An 18,416-nucleotide genomic window follows, 5' to 3' on the forward strand; every position below is an offset into this window, starting at 1 on the left:
AAATGTCAGATTGTGCAAATGAGTTTGGAGCAAAAAACAGATGCCACCACCAGTGTTTTCTTTTTTAAAAAATATTATTTATTTATTTTGGGGGATAGGGGCAGAGGGAGAAGGAGAGAGAGAATCCCAAGCAGACTCCCTGCTGAGCATGGATCCAGGTGCAGGGCTCGATCTCACGACCCATGAGATCATGAACCAAGCCAAAATCACGAGTGAGACATTTAACTGACTGAGCTACCCTGGCACCCCTTCTTTTTTTTTTTTAATTAATAGAGTTTTTTTTTTTTAAGTTTTAGGCTTGAAGAATTGAATGTAAAGTACAGAGAGTTACCATATATCTCCTCTCCCTTCCACCTACAGCTTGCCCTATTATTAACATCTTGCATTTGTGATCAATTTGTTACAACTGATGGACCAATATTGATAAATGAAGGTAAAACGATGTCCCTGTGGATGGACCCTGATCCAACATGACTGGTGTCTTTACCAGAATGATTAAGAGGAGCCCGTGAATGGTTCAGTTGATTAGGTGTCTCACTTCGGTTCAGGTGATGATCTCAGGGTCTTGGGATCATGCCCCAAGTCCTGCTCTCTGCTCAGCAGGGAGTCTCCTGGTCCCTCTCCCTCTAACCCTCCCCCCACTCATGCTCTCTCCTTCTCTCTCAAATAAATAAATAAAATCTTAAAAACAACCCACCACACATCTTCTAAAATATAAGGAAGGAGACCAGGCAGGGGAGAAATGAATTAGGACTATCTTAACACGCCCTAAGCTCTATTATTAGGCAAATATTGGAGTAGTTCTCCTATTTCTACAATAATATTTAAATGTTTTCCTAATGGCTCTGTAGCTTCCCTTCAAGAGCGGCTTTTCACTGTTTTCTAGAACCTCTGAACTATTACTGATAGATTGCACTAGTTTTCTCTATTTTGGGGGGGGGGGCAAATATCTGACATTTGTAATTCGCCAGATGCCTGCACAATTCTATTTCTTCGCACCGATTCAGTTGGTGTGGGTTAGGGGGATTTGGAGGCTGCGTCACAGACCCACTCCATTTCCTCCCACTGACGGTCAGAGCGGCCGTCCCGGGCACCGAGGCTCAGTTGGCCTTGGCTGGCTGGGAAACTCGAATAGGGGCCCACGTAGGGCCGCGCTTCCACTGATGGCCGCCAGGGGGTGCGAGAGGCCGAGACCCGTGCCTGGTCCCCGCAGAGAAGCCGGGACGGGGGCGGGGCTGCCGCGGGGCGGGGCTGCTGCGGGGGCGGGGCTTGGAGGAGGTACCTCACGCCTCAGTCAAAGGGTCCTGAGGTCCTCTGGCCATCATGGGGTGTGCTCTCCTTCAGCCTCCACTGGGCCTCCCATCCTCCCTGCCCTTGTTTGCCTTCATTTTCCCGCCCTCTTTGAGCCACACCTCCCCCGTCCTCCCTTGCGCCAACACTCTCCTGTCCACCTTTGCCCACAATTTCACACCCTTATTGGCATCCCTGCATTTTCCCATGCTCCCTTGCACCCCCATTTTCTCACCCTCCTGTGCTTCCCCATTGTGAGGCCCTCTGCCCCTGGCTCTTAGGCTCCTTACTTCAAATGACCTTTTGGAGAAAGTCATGGAAGGATACACTCCTGGATGTGAATGTGACCCGCAGTCCAGGGAGTAGATGGTCACTCCTATGTGAACATTTTTAGTTCCACATGTTTCAAGAAGCAATTTGACAAACATTCCTTAAATTAATTCAAATGTGTGTGTGGGGGGGTCTCTATGCCCTCGTGCACAATTTTTGCTCTGAAATGCCTGCTATGCCCGTCTCATCAAAGCCTGCTGATCAGTGGCACATGGGCTCAAGGAAAATTCCTTCACCTGCTATGGCTGAGCAGACCTCAGAGGGAGAAAGAAAAGGTTTTGGTGGGAGTGGGAGTGGGGCTGGAGTGGGGAGGGTGGAGGGCTGTCAGAGGTTCCCACCTTCACGTCACTCTTGGAGCTTCAAAGCCCAGCCTCGACCGTGCTTCCTGTGTCACCCTGGGCAGTTACCTTGGCCTCTGAGCCCTGTGAGAAGGATGAGGATGAGTCAAATGAGCTAATGTGGAGGCAGAGGCTTGGGGGACCTGATGGCTTGTAGCTAGATCCTGCTTCCTGGAGCTTCTTCATTCATTCATTCCACATTGGTTTCTTGAGCACCTACTGTGTGCCAGGCTTTGGGAACAGGACGAGGACAGCCCAGGACCATGCCCACTCGGAGCTCCCAGTCTAGCAGGGCCAGAGCGGTCAGTGCTGAACACTATGCCCAGAAGGCCCAGGTGGCATCTGGGGGTGTACCAGGGCAGGACGTCATGCCTTCTCTCCACCCCTGGTGCAGCCTATTTGGAGGATGAGGCGCCAGCAGGGGTAGCTCGGGGCACCTGCTTCCTGGGCATGGGGAGCCTTGCTCCGGCATCTGATTGTGATGTGATGGAGGCTTATGATTGAGGAGGGGTGGCTGCTGGGGCCCCTCCCTGGCAGATATCAGACAGCCAGGAGAGAGAGGGGCAAGTCAGCCTTGGTGCCCCCGACCCTAGACCTATACCATCTGGGGAAACAGTAGCCCTGAAGTTTATTTAGGAAGATGCTGACTAAAACGTCCAGAGCACCCCAGTCCGGCCGACATGGATGAAATGCACACTCCGTATTCTTCCCTGAAAAGACTGTTATCTTTCTTCAATGGCTTCGTGGTTGGAAGTATGTCACCACCCAGGCCCTGGGGCTTTGCAGCCCTTCCTCCATAGCTGGTTCCCTCAAAGACAGAAATAAGTTGATCCAAATTCACTGGCATCCAGATCGGTCGTCCCCAGGGAAGCAGGAAGGATGTAGGGCAGACTGACGAGGAGGAGGACACATTGGGAACAGGTGTAGGCTCTATCGACTCAGAGTAGGTGAAATCAAGCACAGAGGCTGTGATGGGGGGGCTGGGGAGGAGGGGGGGGTTGGGGCCCGGGTTGGTGGCGGAAGAGCTTGACTCTAAGTCAAATCCTGCAGAACACTAAGTTGTTTGGGAAGGATAAAAGGGAGTGGTTATTTTTCTGGGTCCTTTAAATTCTTCAAAACACTTTTTTTTCTTACTATAAAAGTGACCCAAAATGTGCATCTTTAAGAAGCAATTGTTTTGGGGCGCCTGGGTGGCGCAGTCGGTTAAGCAGCCAACTCTTGGCTTTGGCTTGATCTCCAGGTGGTGAGATTGAGCCCCCCCACCCCCCCCTTGGGCTCAGTGCAGAGTCTGCCTGGGATTCTCTTTCTCTCCCTCTGCCCCTCCCCCTCTCTCAAAATAAAATAAATCTCTTTTTTTTCTTTTTAAAAGATTTTATTTGGGGGCGCCTGGGTGGCTCAGATGGTTAAACGTCTGCCTTCAGCTCAGGTCATAATCCCAGCGTCCTGGGATCCAGCCCCGCATCGGGCTCCCTGCTCAGCGGGAAACCTTCTTCTCCCTCTCCCACTCCCCCTGTTTGTGCCCTCTCCCTCGCTGTCTCTCTATCAAATAAATAAATAAAATCTTTTAAAAAATAAAAATAAAAAAATAAGCAATTGTTTTGATAGCCGAATGACATTAAGAAAAGGTTGCCAGGAAAAAGAAGGATATTAAATATCACTCCTCATCTTGTTATCTGTGTTGTAACATTTTCATGGAAATTAAATGATACAGAACATTTAAAGAGCTTATACCTATCATGGGAACATTGCTCAATAAATACCATCCCCATTTTTATATCCTTCCAGATTTTCCTGTTTACCTTTTAAAAACAGCAAAACAAACATAGAAAAGCTATTGCTTTACAATCCACTTTCCCCCTTTTTAAAAATGTAATTTCCGCTCCTTTTGGATAGACTTTATTATTTTTTTTTAAAGATTTTATTTATTTATTTGACGGAGAGAGACACAGCAAGAGAAGGAATACAAGCAGGGGGAGCAGGAGAGGGAGAAGCAGGCTTCCTGCCGAGCAGGGAGCCCGATGTGGGGCTCGATCCCAGGACCCCGGGATCGTGACCTGAGCCGAAGGCAGTCGCTTAACCAACTGAGCCACCCAGGCGCCCCTAAAATTGGAAAGATTTTATTTATTCATTCGACAGAGACAGAGCGACAGAGGGAACACAAGCAGGGGGAGTGGGAGAGGGAGAAGCAGGCTTCCCGCAGAGCAGGGAACCCGATGTGGGGCTCGATCCCAGGACCCTGGGATCGTGACCTGAGCCAAAGGCAGACGCTTAACCATCTGAGCCACCCAGGCGCCCCGGATAGACTTTATTTTTTAGAGCAGTTTTAGGTTCACAGCAAAGTTGAGCAGAAGGTACTGAGATTTCCCATATACCCCTGCTCCACACACACACAGCCTTCCTCATCAGAACATTCCCACCGGAGCAGTATATTTGCTACAATTGATGAACTTACATGGACATTATCATCACCCAGAATGCATAGTTTACATTAGGGTTCACTCTTGGTATTGTACATTCTAGGCTTTTGACAATGTATCCACCATTTTAGGATTATTATACGAAGTAATTTCACCGCCCTAAAAATCTCTGTGCTCCACCTGTCTTCTCTACCTCCCCACTAACCCCTGGCGACCACTGGTCCTTCTACTGTCTCCATAGTTTTGCCTTTTACAGGATGACATATACTTGGAATCATACACTGTGTAGCCTTTTCAAATTGGCTTCTTTCACTCAGCAATATGATTGCGAGTTTCCTTCATATCTTTTCATGGCTTAATGGCTCATTTTTTTTTAGTGCTAATCTTCCATTGAATGTCCCACAGTTTATCCATTCACCTGCTGAAGGCTATCTTGGTTGCTTTCAAGTTTTGGCAACTATGAGCTTCTAGAAACATCCATGTGCAGAAAACATTAGTTTTCAGCTCAGTTGTATAAATACCAAAGAACATGACTGCCATATCAATAAACATTCTCCTCCTACAATAAGGATCAGCCAACTACAGCCTTGTAAATAGATAGATAAATAGATATTATTTATTTGTAAATAAAATATATTTGTTTATGAATTGCACATGGCTGCTTTTAAGCTACACTGACAGAGCTGAATTGTTTCAGCAGGGGCCTTATGGCCTAACAAAGCTCACAATATCTGGGGCTTTTCACATACACAAAAATTGCCAACCCTTGTCCTAGAGCATTATTTAAAAGAACTGTCTAGAGTCCCATTGCATGGCTGTCCCATGATTTACCTACCCAATCTGTATTATTGATTGCTTCAGGTAGTTTCATCCCTGAGCATTCTGATACTGAGGTATGTATGTGCATGTCTATTAGGATATCAGATATTAGGCTGAATAACTACAAATGTAATTTCTAGGTAAAGGGTTTTACTGTAAAACCTTTAAGATTTTAAATATGGGGGCGCCTGGGTGGCTCAGATGGTTAAACATCTGCCTTCGGCTCAGGTCATGATCCCAGCGTCCTGGGATCGAGCCCCGCATCAGGCTTCCTGCTCAGCGGGGAGCCTGCTTCTCCCTCTCTCTCTGCCTCTTTCCCTGCTCATGCTCTCTCTCTCTCTCTCTGTATCTCTGTGTCTCAAATGAATAAATAAAAAAATCTTTAAAAAAAAAGATTTTAAATATGAATTGCAAAGTGTCCTTCTGCACACCGTCCCCCTCAAAAAAGCTTGTTGTCTGGCAACAATATGTGAGAATGTCTCTCCACATCCTCACTAACTCTGGGTATTAACATTTTTTAATGTTTTTGCTGATTTTATTTGCCTTTGCTCTTCCCCTCCCACCCCCATTCCCACCCCCAGCGAGAGTTCTATTTGTATACAACTAACAGACTTTTTTTCCTGTCTGATTTCTGTCCTAAAGATGTGTGGTGTGATCCCCATTGGCCTGAGCATCTATGTCAAGTTCAGAGGGGCTGTCCTGATAAGGGTCCTTGGGCTGGCCTCTGCATATCTCCTTTACATTGGCTACCTGTGCCTGGCAATGGGCTGCATCTCAGTGCTGCTCAGCTTTGCTGGGTGGTATGGAGCAACCAAAGAAAGCAGAGGTACTCTCTTGTTTTTTTTTTTTTTAAAGATTTTATTTTTATTCATTTGAGAGAGAGAGAATGAGAGAGAGAGAACACCTGAGAGGGGATAGGGTCAGAGGATGAAGCAGACTCCCTGCCGAGCAGGAAGCCCGATGCGGGACTCGATCCAGGGACTCCAGGATCATGACCTGAGCCGAAGGCAGTCGCCTAACCAACTGAGCCACCCAGGCGCCCTGGTACTCTCTTGTTTGTAAGTTGGATCTGCATACATCCCCCAAAACTCCCACCCCACCACCATGTGAATCCTTCCTTGCGCATTTTACAAACCCCTGCCATCAGCATCCCCTATTTTTCAGTGTTTATGGTGTCTCATATGATGGCATGAGATGCATCCATCTTTTCCTTTATGATATATCTCCGTTAGAACTCCTCTCCTACCCCAGGCCATACATTCTAGTCTCCTAGGTTTTCTTCCCATCATTTTAAGTTCTTGATTTCTCACTTTTAGCTCTTTGGCTTTTGCAGTTGGATTAGGTGTGTGTGGTGTGAGGTAGGGGTCAGTCCTCTTCTGCCTACACTAATTCCCATTATGCCTGGGTCTTTCCTGGGCACACTGCTCTGTTCCATCAGCCCATGTGTATGTTCCCACTAACCACAATACAGTTGTTATCCTCATGTCTGCACAAGTACATGTTTGAGTACATGAGGTAGGAAAGTTTTAAGCATGATCATGCAGACAGCATGTTGTAGATTTTACATGTCTTGCTCATTCTCACATATAGCCTTGGCCAACTCCCCAAAGGCCAGCTCCCATCTTCCCCACTCCCATTTCCCTTAGAATCTTGTCTGAGTGGATTATCCCACCTTAGGTAAAATTTGTCTCCAGCATTTTTTGTTTTCCTTCCTTCGCTGTGTTGTTGCAAAACTCTGGTTATTTCAATATGGGGGTTTCAGGGAGATCCTTAGTAGGGTCATCTTTCAGAGCATAAACAATCTCCATTGTCAAAAAGCACCCCGCCCCCACCCTCCTCCTCCCTGAAACTCTATTATCTCGTTTTCTTTCTTGATTACTACATTCAGCAAATATTTATTGGACAGGTCCTGTTCCTGAAATAGTCCATTTTATTTTCAGTATGATGTATATGCTATTTTATTCATAGCTTAGCTTGGAGGAATCAAAGAGCCCTCACACCCTACATCCAACCCATCAGCAAATCAGATTAACTTTACCCTTCGCGTCTGTCCCTCCAAAGCCTCTGAGACCTCACTCAGAAAAGCAAAATCGTTTTTTATGGTGTTGGGAGCCACAGAGGATTCTGAGCAGAGGAAGGATGTGCCCTGACTCAGGTGCTCACAAGCGCCCTCTCGTGGTCATTAGGGGAACAGAGGGTGGGGGCGAGGGCCTGACTGCGAGACCAGGGTGAAGGGACTGTGCTGGTCCGGGTGGGAGACAGCGGGGGCTGGGCCGGGTGAGGCTGTGGAGGGGAGGAGAAGTGGGCAGATTAGGGATAGATTCTGAAGATGGAAACTGTAGGACGTACGGACGCCTGGATATCTATCCTCCAGCCACCTCAGTCATCCAGAGGCAGGGAGGTAGTAATATTAATATTAATCCTCACAATCCGTTACATGAACCACTTGTCCGGGGTCCCACAACCACTAATCCCTGCTCCCATGTTTGTCCTTGTGGGTTCTGGGGTCCCTGGGTGTGTATCCACTGCGTTTTCCTGACTTTCCATATCAGGACTAGATAAGCCCAGCCATGGGCCAGTCTGGCAACTCAAAGCCTCAATTAGCAAACAGATTTTAGTAATCATAATCAAATAGATGAAAGGAGAGCCAGGAGCTGACCTACTTTGCCCCCATCTGGCTTCCAGAAGCTCTCCAGAACTTACAGCACCCCTTGAGCTGGTCCCATGCCCACATTGTATCTATGGGGAAACTGAGGCCTAGACTGAGCAGCAGTTTCTTCCTTTTATTTTTTTTATTTTTTTTTATTTTATTTATTTATTCATGAGAGACAGAGAGAAACAGAGGGAGAAGCAGGCTCCCAAGGAGCGGGAAGCCCGATGCGGGACTCGATCCCAGGACCCTGGGATCATGACCTGAGCCGAAGGCAGACGCTTAACCATCTGAGCCACCCAGGCGCCCAAGCAGTTTCTCCTTGATGGGTGACTTCAAGACATCCCCTCTGCTTGCTGTCTTTCTCATCGTTTTCCATTGGGCTTGTGAATTTTGTCACAAGGCCAAGGGCTGTCTGTGGCATCTCAGCCACAGAGGCCAGCATAGGCCAGCAAACATAAGCCCCCCACCACTACCACCAACCCTGCAGCCACCGACCTATCACCCTGCATCTTCCCTACAGCCCCCTCCCCCCCCCCATTTGCAAGAGTTCTCAGCCTGCTTCTCCTCCCCTCCTCCTGCCTCCGTTCTGTGTTCTGTCCTTCCCACCATCCCTCCTGATTCCCCACAGGCTCCTGCTGTCTGTCGATGCACAGAGCCTTTACTGACCTGGAGGTCCCCTCACAGGTCTCCCTGGTGCTCAGAAAGTGCTGGGCTCCAGCTAGTGGCTCCAAGAATACCTCAGTGCCAACATCCTGGATGACATGCAAGAAAACGCCACGTGAAAGAAAGAAGCCCTACACCCCACCCAAGGCTGAGTTCTTTCAAACTGAAGAGGTCCCATGGCCCGGGGGTTGGAGGGATAGTCCCCACCCCTGCAGGGACACGGCTGAGCAGGCTCCCAGCCCCCTCCGACCCCTCTGTGTCTTCCAGTGTTTCCTGTCCACGGTTATCATCCTCATCGCCGAAATCATAGTCACCGCAGTGGTCCTTGCCTTATTCCACATTGTAAGTACTATGCTGTTGCTCCCACTCCACATTAGATTAGAAAGAAATCGAAATCGTGAGAAGCAACGCCCCTCCCCCCGGGAGCCGCCCACGTGGTGATACACCTGGCCCGTGGGTCCCTGGGGCTGGAGATGGGGTCTCCAGAAATGGGGTGAAGAGCCAAAAACCTCCGCCGTCCCCTCGAAGGCCTTAAGAGACTTGCCGAGTTAATTTCATTCACCATCTCCCTTGCATTTTTGGTGGTGAGGTGTTAAGAAGTAATGGGCAAAGCTGCAAAAGCTGTTGGGGTTTTGAAATGTGTCAGAGACAGAGGGCTATTTAGCCAAATCCGTCAAAATGACAAAGCATGGATGCTTTGACCCAGCTATCCCATCCCTAGGAATCATCCAAGGATTTGCTTGCTCGGGTGCAGAAGGGTGTATAGTATACACCGAGGTGTGCAAAAGATTGTAAGCATCAGTAGGAGGGTGGTTCATTTATAATAATGCTCACCGTTTATTTGAGAGGGGATCCCAAGAGGGACCTGGAGGGGACAGGGGGAAAGGGCGACCCTGCAGGCAGCTGGGCTCAGTCCTGGGGGGGGGGGTGCATCTGGGAGCAGCATCAAATGTGTGTCTGTTTTTCCACTCAAGGGGCAAGGGAGCTGCGATATTGATCCCCCTCCCATCAGTATTGCTTGAGGGCTGCTCGCAGGGCACATGTGGGCTGAGATGCCACAGAGAGCCCTCGGTTGCTGGCAGTGGGAAGCCAGGCCAGTGGACACAGAAATGACAAACGCCACTGGGATGTGCGCCGGGCACCAAGAGCAACTGTTACTCTTGCTAACAACAGCCATATGCAGAACAATGAGAATAGTATAAAGCAGGGAGAAGAATAATGAGACTATGCTTTGCTTTGACACACATCGAATATCTCTTTTGGGACACAGGAAACAGTCACCGTCACCGTAGTGGAGTGGGAGGAACTTGGCTGGGAGAAAAAGGTGGGAGGGAGATTTTTCATGGTCTACCCCTTCTGTGCTTTGTGAATTTTGAACCATGTGACTATTTCACCTCAGCCAGAAAACTTTTTTATTTAGACCTTGATTTAAAAAATAGAAAATGAAATTTGCCCCTTTTGTGCAGCGATTGATTCAGTTGCTAAAGATGATATTCAAATCTTCAATCGAGTTCCAGCCAAATCCGGGGTGTAGCAGGCATGTGGGCTATTCAAAAGAGCAGATGATTCAAGTTTGTGGTGGGTACAACCAGATGCACTGAGCTCGAGACCCACGCTCTTCCTATGTCCCTCTCTCGGGGGTGATGGCAGCCAGAAATTGTCCTCCTCCAGTGCAGATGCATAGCTGGCCAGGAGGTGGGGTGGGGGGGGGTTGGGGAGGGGTACTGTCAAGGAAGTAAAAGAAAGCAGAAAGGAGGGCGCCTGGGTGGCTCAGTTGGTTAAGCGGTTAAGTGTCCGCCTTTGGCTCAGGTCATGATCTCAGGGTCCTGGGATCCAGCTCCATGTCAGGCTCTCTGCTCAGCAGGGAGTCTGCTGGTCCCTCTCCCTCTGCCCCTCCCCCCCACTCATTCTCTCTCTCTCTCTCTCTCAAATAAATAAATAAATAAATAAACTCTTAAAAAAAAAGAAAGAAAGCAGAAGGGGCACCCCACCTCCCTGCTCTGTCCCCAGGAAACCTCCCCATGTGGGGCACTTTGCTGTTTTGTGTGCCTGTCACTTCCAGTTTCACCTTTGAGGTTCAAGAAGTGGCCTTGGAACACATCTTCATGACCCCGAGGTTACGATGAGCCAGATGACTATTCCACAGAATGGGACTTGGTCATGGAGAAGGTGAGCTCCACATCCTGGGTGTGTTATTGTGGTAGAAGACACATAACATAAACTTGTCATCTTAACCATTTTTAAGAGTCCAGTTCAGGGGTATTAAGTACATTCATGTGGTTATGCAACCATCACCACCATCCATCACCTGCCACCACACCATTCTACTTCCTGTCCCTGGGAATGTCACTCCTCTAAGGATCTCACGGAAGTGGAATCCTACAATATTTGTCCTCTTGTGATTGGCTTATCTCACTGAGCATAATGTCCTCCAGGTTGTAAGCATGGGTCAGAATCTCCTTTTTTTTTTTTTTTTTTTTTTAAGATTTTATTTATTTATTTGAGACAGAGAGAACGAGATACAGAGAGCATGAGAGGGAGGAGGGTCAGAGGGAGAAGCAGGCTCCCCGCTGAGCAGGGAGCCCGACGCGGGACTCGATCCCGGGACTCCAGGATCATGACCTGAGCCGAAGGCAGTCGCTCAACCAACTGAGCCACCCAGGCGCCCCTCTCCTTTCTTTTTAATGTGGAATCATCTGTACATCATCATTGTACAGATACACCACGTTTGATTTATTCATTCCCCTATCAATGGCCACTTTGGTTACTCCCTCCTTTTATCTCTTGTGAATAATGTTGCATGAACATGGGCATATGCGTATCTCTTCAAGTCTCTGTGTTTAGTTCTTTTAGGTATATATACGGAAATGAAATTGCTGGATCATCTGCTAATTCTATGTTTAATTTTTTTGAGGAATTTCCATCCTGTTTTCCACCACAGCTGAACCATTTCACATTCTCATCAGCAATGCACAAGGGTATTAGTTTCTCTACAACTTTGCCAACATTTGTTATTTTCTCTCTCTCTCTTTTTTTTTTTTAAGATTTTATTTATTTATTTGACAGAGAGAGAGACAGCGAGAGCAGGAACACAAGCAGGGGGAGTGGGAGAGGGAGAAGCAGGCTTCCCGCTGAGCAGGGAGCCCGATGTGGGACTCGATCCCAGGACCCTGGGATCATGACCTGAGCCGAAGGCAGACGCTTAACGACTGAGCCACCCAGGCGCCCAATTTTCTCTCTTTCTTAATAACTAATCCCCCGGGGTGGGAGGCGGTGGCCTTTACTTCTTGAGTCTTGGTGTTTAAGGAGCAGGACCAGCCTGCATAAGTCACCGGAAGATCTTGGGGCAGGTAGTTTAGAAGGGCCCCTGAAGCCAGGGCGGGTTTGGAAGGAAAAAGCATTGCCTGTTTCTAGGAGTGTTTCACATCTGAGTTTTGGGCGCAGGAACTGCTGTGGGGTCACGTGCAGGCTTGGGAGGCGGCACATGATGGGTAGGGGGCTTCCTGCCTCCCAGTTTTGGCTGCTGAGGCTTGACGAGGTAGAGAACATCTCTCATTCATTCATGCAGCCCTTCTGTTAATCCTTATTGAGCACCTACTGTGTGCTGGGCACTGTTCAGGGCTCTGGGGACACAGCAGCGCACAAAACAAGATCCTTGCCCTGTGTTACTGACGCTTAAGTGGGGACATGGACAAGAAACCGCTAAGTAAATATTAGTGTCAGATGTGATGAATGCTGTGAAGGGAAACAATGCAGGGTAAGGGCACAGAGAGTAAGGGTTTGTTTACTCGAAGGTGCTATTTGTCACCTATTGTCACCACACAATGGGATGATCTGTCCTAGCCCCTTTGGGGGGGGTGTCATGTGATGAGTTCTGCCTAATGAGCTATGAGAAGTCATGCGTGTTATTTCCGGTCCAAATTATTTCATTGCCAGCACAGGGCTCTCAAGAGCACTCTTTCCTCCTGCCACGATAGTGGAACCACCCGGATGGTGGCTGCTCCATCAGCTTGAGTCCTTGAGTGATTTCAAGAAACAGAGTCCCCCTGCCAAGCTGTGAGGGGCATGTAGTGTGAGTGAGAAATGAACTGCTGAGTTTGAGGGGTCCTTTGTTATGCAGATCCCTGCACCCAGCCTGACTGATACAGGCGCTGTGGCTAACTTGGAAGGAGGGGTCAGGGCAGGCCTTCCCAAGGAGGGACATTTGAATAGACACCTGAATGAAGTGAGTGAGGGAGGCGTGCAGATATTTGAGGGAACAGCATTCCAGAAAGAGGGAACAGCCTGCAGAAAGGCCTTGAGGCTGGAGCCTGTGAAGTGTGTTTGAGGAACAGTGAGGGGACCAGTGTGGCTGGAGCTGAGTGAATAAGAGGAAGAATGGGGGCAGATGAGGGCCCAGGGGTGACTGGGCAGATCATGCCAGGCTTTGGGGGTCGTGGTGAGGCGTTCAGCTTTTTTTTTTTTTTTTTTTTTTTAAAGATTTTATTTATTTATTTGACAGAGAGAGAGACAGCGAGAGCAGGAACACAAGCAGGGGGAGTGGGAGAGGGAGATGCAGGCTTCCCGCCGAGCAGGGAGCCCGATGCGGGGCTCGATCCCAGGACCCTGGGATCATGACCTGAGCCGAAGGCAGACGCTTAACGACTGAGCCACCCAGGCGCCCGAGGCGTTCAGCTTTTACCCCAAGTAAGATGAGAGCCACGGAGGGTTCTGAGCCACGATGGGCTGGAGTAAGGGAGGCATTCAGCACAAGCCCCAGAATAGCATGACTGCTCTAGACAGTAGCCATGGTGACCATGATTTCTTTTTTTTTTTTAATTTTTTAATTTTTAATTTTTTTAAAGTTTTTTTGTTTTGTTTTTTTAAAGATTTTATTTATTTATTTGAGAGAGAGAATGAGATAGAGAGCATGAGAGGGGGGAGGGTCAGAGAGAGAGGCAGACTCCCTGCCGAGCAGGGAGCCTGACGCGGGACTCGATCCCGGGACTCCAGGATCATGACCTGAGCCGAAGCCAGTCGCTCAACCAACTGAGCCACCCAGGCGCCCGGTGACCATGATTTCTATTGGGTTTTTTTAAATTATTATTTTGACATCTGAAAGGGAGTCTTCAAGTGATTATTCTCCTCTCTGCAGCTAAAGTGCTGTTAGGTGAAGAACTACACAGATTTTTCTGGTTACTGCTACCCCAGGAGCGGCTGTAAATCCATCGGGACCGCAGCCTGCGATGGGCGTGACGTGTCCACAGACATCATCCACCAGGGGGTAACTCGAGACTGTGTTGGGGGTCACCTACATACACCCCAAGGGTGGGTGATTTTTAGAAAAGTTGTGTATTTGCCAGAACCCCAGTGAGAGTGGTCAAGGGCAAAAGAAAGCAACTGTCATTGGGTGTTCAGCTCATTTTGGCTACACAGCCTTGGGGGCTTAGGGTTCCCATCCTCATTTCTCATATGGGGAAACTGAGGTTCAGGGAGGGGACAGTTCAAGATCAGTTCAAGTGGCTTTGGTGGAGCTGGGTTTGGCCTGAGTCCATTCCCTGGGCTACGTTGCCTACCTTACAGAGGGCTTACAATATAGCAGTAATGATGAACAATGATCATTCTAGGAGAGTGTCAGCTCCCCAGGGGGCCGGGCACTCACTTTGTGAATTCCGTCCTCATCCCACGCCATGATGAGGTGGGGAGTGCTTTTCTCCAATTTTATAGATGAGGAGACTGAGGCACAGAAAGTTGCCCAGCACTTACTCACCACCTGACAGTGTTATTGCTGTATTGATTACCTGTGTTCACCACTCAGATGTTGGCCCCACCAAGGCAGGAATTATGTCTGTTTTGTACATCGCTGGGTTCCCAGTGCTTAGCTCACAGTAGACACTTAATCACTGCATAGTGAGTAAAGGGGGCACTGAATCCTGTCAGGAGCAAGCTCAAGGCAACTCAAGCTTCTGAAAGCAAGAATTGCCAGGGGCCTAGAAAGGAGAGCATCTCCGTGACTGCAGGAGAGGAAGTGGGTAGCTACTCTACCCACACACTGTGTCTGGTCTCTTAATTTCTCTGAACCTGTTTCTTCACCTACAAAACAGAAAAAAGAATAGTACCCACCTTTTGAGGTTACAGTGATAAATAAGTGAGAAAACACATGTAAACGGCTGAGAAGGTGTTGGATACATGTTAGCCCTTCTGTTCACATGTAAAGAGCACCCAGAAATAACTAACAGTTACTGAATACTGGCTGTCAGGCCGCTGTTATGTACTTCATGTAGATTTTTTTTCTCTTAATCCTCACAAAAACTTGGGCAGCAGATCCAGTTGGTCCCATTTACAGTTGGGGAAACTGAGGCACAGAGTGGTGTGCGACTTCTCAGGGTCACACAACTAGCAAAATAACTTGGGACATCTGGTCATACTCTTATTCACCACACTTGGGGGTCACTACAGATAGATCCTGGGGAATACGTGGTATGTTCTGGGTGAGGTGAGGGAACAAGGAGGCCAGGGAAGACGCTGGGATAGGGGAAGCAGTCAAGTGAGGAGTCAAGGTCCTTGTGGCTTTGTCCCCTTCTCCTCCCTGAATCTGAGAGGAACATCACTGGCCCAAGGGGTGGGGCCAACGGGAACTTGGAGTCCAGAAGCCCTTAACGAGGTTCTTTGGTTTGATATTTGTATCCTCAGGGCTGTTTCCCCAAGCTCTTGAAAATAACCAAGACTCAGAGCTTCAACTTGAGTGGGGGCTTACTGGGGGCAGCAGTGATACAGGTAAGGCCTAGGCCCTTTGGAACACAGTGAGCTCTTTTATTGAGCACCTACTGTGTGCCAAGCACTGTTCTGGGCACTGGGGATCCCTGCTATGGTGGAGCTGACATTCAAGTGGGGGTGGGGGATGGATGATCATTTCAGTTAAAGATCCCTTCTGGGAAGGGAGTAACGCAGGGTGACAGGATCGGGAAGGGAATCAGGGATGACTTCCCTGCAGAGGTGACATTTGACCAGTGACCCGAGGAGATGAGGGATAACCATGTGTGTGTATGGGAGAATCCGGAGGAAACAGCTGGTGCAAAGGCCATGAGGTAGCAATAGGCTTGGCTTATTCACGGACCAGCAGGGAGGCCACTGTGGCTGGAGCAGGGTGAGTGAGAAGAGGGGTAGGGAGAGATGCGGGCAGGGAACTGATGGTAGATCATACAAGACCTTGTAGGCTGCAGAGAGGGGTTTGACCTTTATTCTGAGAATGATGGAAAGCCAATAGAAGAGTTTTAATGTTCACTTTTTCAGTCCACAAAACTTACTGAGCACCTCTTTGGACCAGGCATTGTTGTAGGCACTGTGGATACAACAATGAACTCCACAGGCAAAAATCTCTGCCCTCGTGGGCATTCTAATCAGCAGCGGGAGACAAGAAGTATGATTTTTTCAATTGGACAATTTATTGTATGGTATTGATAAGTGCGTGGTTGTTTTTGTTTTTGTTTTGAGACAGTTAGAGAGCATGAGCAGGGGGAGGGGCAGAGGGAGAGGAAGAACCCCAAGCTGACTTCGCACTGAGTGCAGAGCCCAAGGCGGGGCTTGATCCCAGGACTGAATTTTCTTTTCCTACCTCATTTAAAAGACAACTGCATAAGGCAATACCTATAAAACTGTGTTTACAGGCTGATATTAAGATGTAATTCACATGACAATAGTAGCACAAAGGAGGGTGGAAAGAAAAGAGATATATAGGAGTAGAGTTTTTGTATGCTACTGAAATTCATTTAGTGTTAATCCAAACTAGGTTGTAAACAGTTAAGATATTAATTGTAATCCCAAGGGCAACCGCTAAGAAAAGAACTTTAAAATACAACAAAAGAAACAAGGGAATTAAAATGCTGCACTAGAAAATATTTAACACAAAAGAAAGTTGAGGTGAGCAAATAGAACAAGGACAAAACACAAATGGAAAACAAATAGCGAAATGGCATATAGAAATCTTACCTTCTCAGTAGTAACATTAAAGATAAAGGGATTACACCACTTAACTGTACACTTTAGAAAAGTGAATTGTATGATATATGAATTTTCTCAATAAAGCTCTTATTTTAAAAAAAAAAAATAGCCTCCATCCCTCTGGGCCCCCACGAAGTTTTTTTTTTTTCACTCAGGCGCTTCCCTCAGATTGATTTTCAAGTTGCAGTAGTGTTTCTCTGCAGATCACTGCCAGTTGAGAGATGAATGAGTCTCATCCATCTGATCTGTATTTTAAAAATGGGTATTTTTTTTTCATTGTACAAATTTATATCGAATATATGTTTGCAAACTATACCACACCCTCTTCCCCAGGGAGGTCATAATAGTCAAGATCCCAGCAGGAAACAGAATGCAGCCCCCAGGTGGTCCTTTTAATAAATTTTCAGAGGCTTCCTTGCTGAGGTGTGGACAGGGTTAAGAAAAACGGAGGGATGAGGTGCTGAGGGGCTAGCAACACGGGAGCTTTTACTTCTGGGCCTGAAGGGGTGGGGAAAGCAAGAGTCAAGGAAGAGGCGCCATCTGCCCACGGCTGCAGTCTTGAAGAGCTCAGGGTGGGCCGGAGAGAGGAGGCAGTCGGGAAGAAATACTCCAACTTTTCCTCCAGCCTTCCCATCTCCTGCAGGTAGGTGTCTCCTATTGGGCGGCTGCGGTTCCATAATCGGAAGTGAAAGGGCAGGAGGTTCTGGGAAATGTAGTTCGCAGGACCCAGGGTAGGGCCAAAAGAGGGTGGAGATAAGATCTGTGGGAAACAAAGGGAAAATGACCCAGGTGCATCACAAAAGGCCTCCATCTTCGGCTCACGACTGAGACTGATTGTGGAAACAGGTTCAAAGCGGCTCCAGACTGACCATCCGGGGCCTTCCGCTCTCTGTAAAACCCTGCCCTTCACCTTACAGGAAGAAGATACTCCTCTCCCCCTGTCAGTGTATCCAATTTGCTTTGGGTTCCAGAGGTCCCTTAAGTTGGTTCAATATTTCTTTCTTCTCCCATTTCAGCTGCCAGGAATTCTTGCCACTTTGCTGCTATTCATCAAAGGAGACAGACGGAGCTGGGGGGAGGACAGGACATCTGGTCCACCTGGCTGCTGGAGATTTTGTCTCATTATTTCTCTGTGGCCCTCACTGCTTTTGGAAGAGAGATTGGTAATAAAAGATTTTGGAAAGCACCGTTATCCTGATCCTTTTTCCTTCATTTTATTTTTTATGGCATCTAGCAATGGTTTTGGCCCTAAGTACCTAAATGGGATGACATGGCCTCCCTTCTCATGCAGTTGTCTTGTTTTGTAAATTATTTTGTGAAAAAAAAAAAAATCTAAAATGTCCACAAAAAGAACCAAAAGAACTTTTCCAAAGAAACTCCTATATACCCATCACCCAGATTCAACAGTCACCTCGAGTCTGACATGTTTGTTTCATGATCCCTTTTTCCCCTTGATGAAGTATTTAGAAACGAATCCCAGACAATGTCATTTCTCCCCTCATACTTCAGTACACAGAGATCTCTAAAAATGTATACATCTGCGTCAGCCCCAAGGCTATCATCACACCTGACTAAATGTTTGTGTGTCCGCCCCCCCCAAATTCCTATGTTGGAACCAAATTCCCAATGTGATGGTCTTGGGAGGTGGGGCCTCTGGGAGGTGACTAGGTCATGAAGGCTGAGCCCTCACGAATGGGATTAGTACCTTATAAAACAGACACCAGAGAGCTCCTTTGCTTCTTCCACAAGAGGACACACGAAAAAAAAAAAATCCAGCCATCAATGACCAGAACACTGGTCTTCCTTCACCAGACACTGAATCTCCTGGCACCTTGATCTTGAACTTCCCAGCCTACAGAACTGGGAGAAAGAAATGTCTTTTGTTTATAAGCCACACAGTCTGTGGTATTCTGTTAGTAGCAGCCC

The 18,416-nt window shown here is 47.9% G+C and overlaps 1 protein-coding gene across 1 annotated transcript; it reads left to right on the forward strand.

Moving 5' to 3' along the window:
* The first annotated feature begins 2,638 nt into the window (after positions 1-2,638).
* On the forward strand, positions 2,639-18,065 carry TSPAN16 (tetraspanin 16). Its single transcript, XM_081805395.1, is given in 10 exon segments — positions 2,639-2,704; positions 2,924-2,926; positions 5,837-6,034; positions 8,778-8,852; positions 10,586-10,620; positions 10,622-10,679; positions 13,645-13,773; positions 15,183-15,266; positions 17,507-17,653; positions 18,000-18,065. Coding segments are annotated over 10 exon segments (861 nt in total).
* Positions 18,066-18,416: the final 351 nt, after the last annotated feature.

This window comes from Leptonychotes weddellii, chromosome 1 (genome assembly GCF_054177405.1).
Source record: "Leptonychotes weddellii isolate Sample4059 chromosome 1, ASM5417740v2, whole genome shotgun sequence".
In the NCBI taxonomy this organism is placed as follows: domain Eukaryota; kingdom Metazoa; phylum Chordata; class Mammalia; order Carnivora; family Phocidae; genus Leptonychotes; species Leptonychotes weddellii.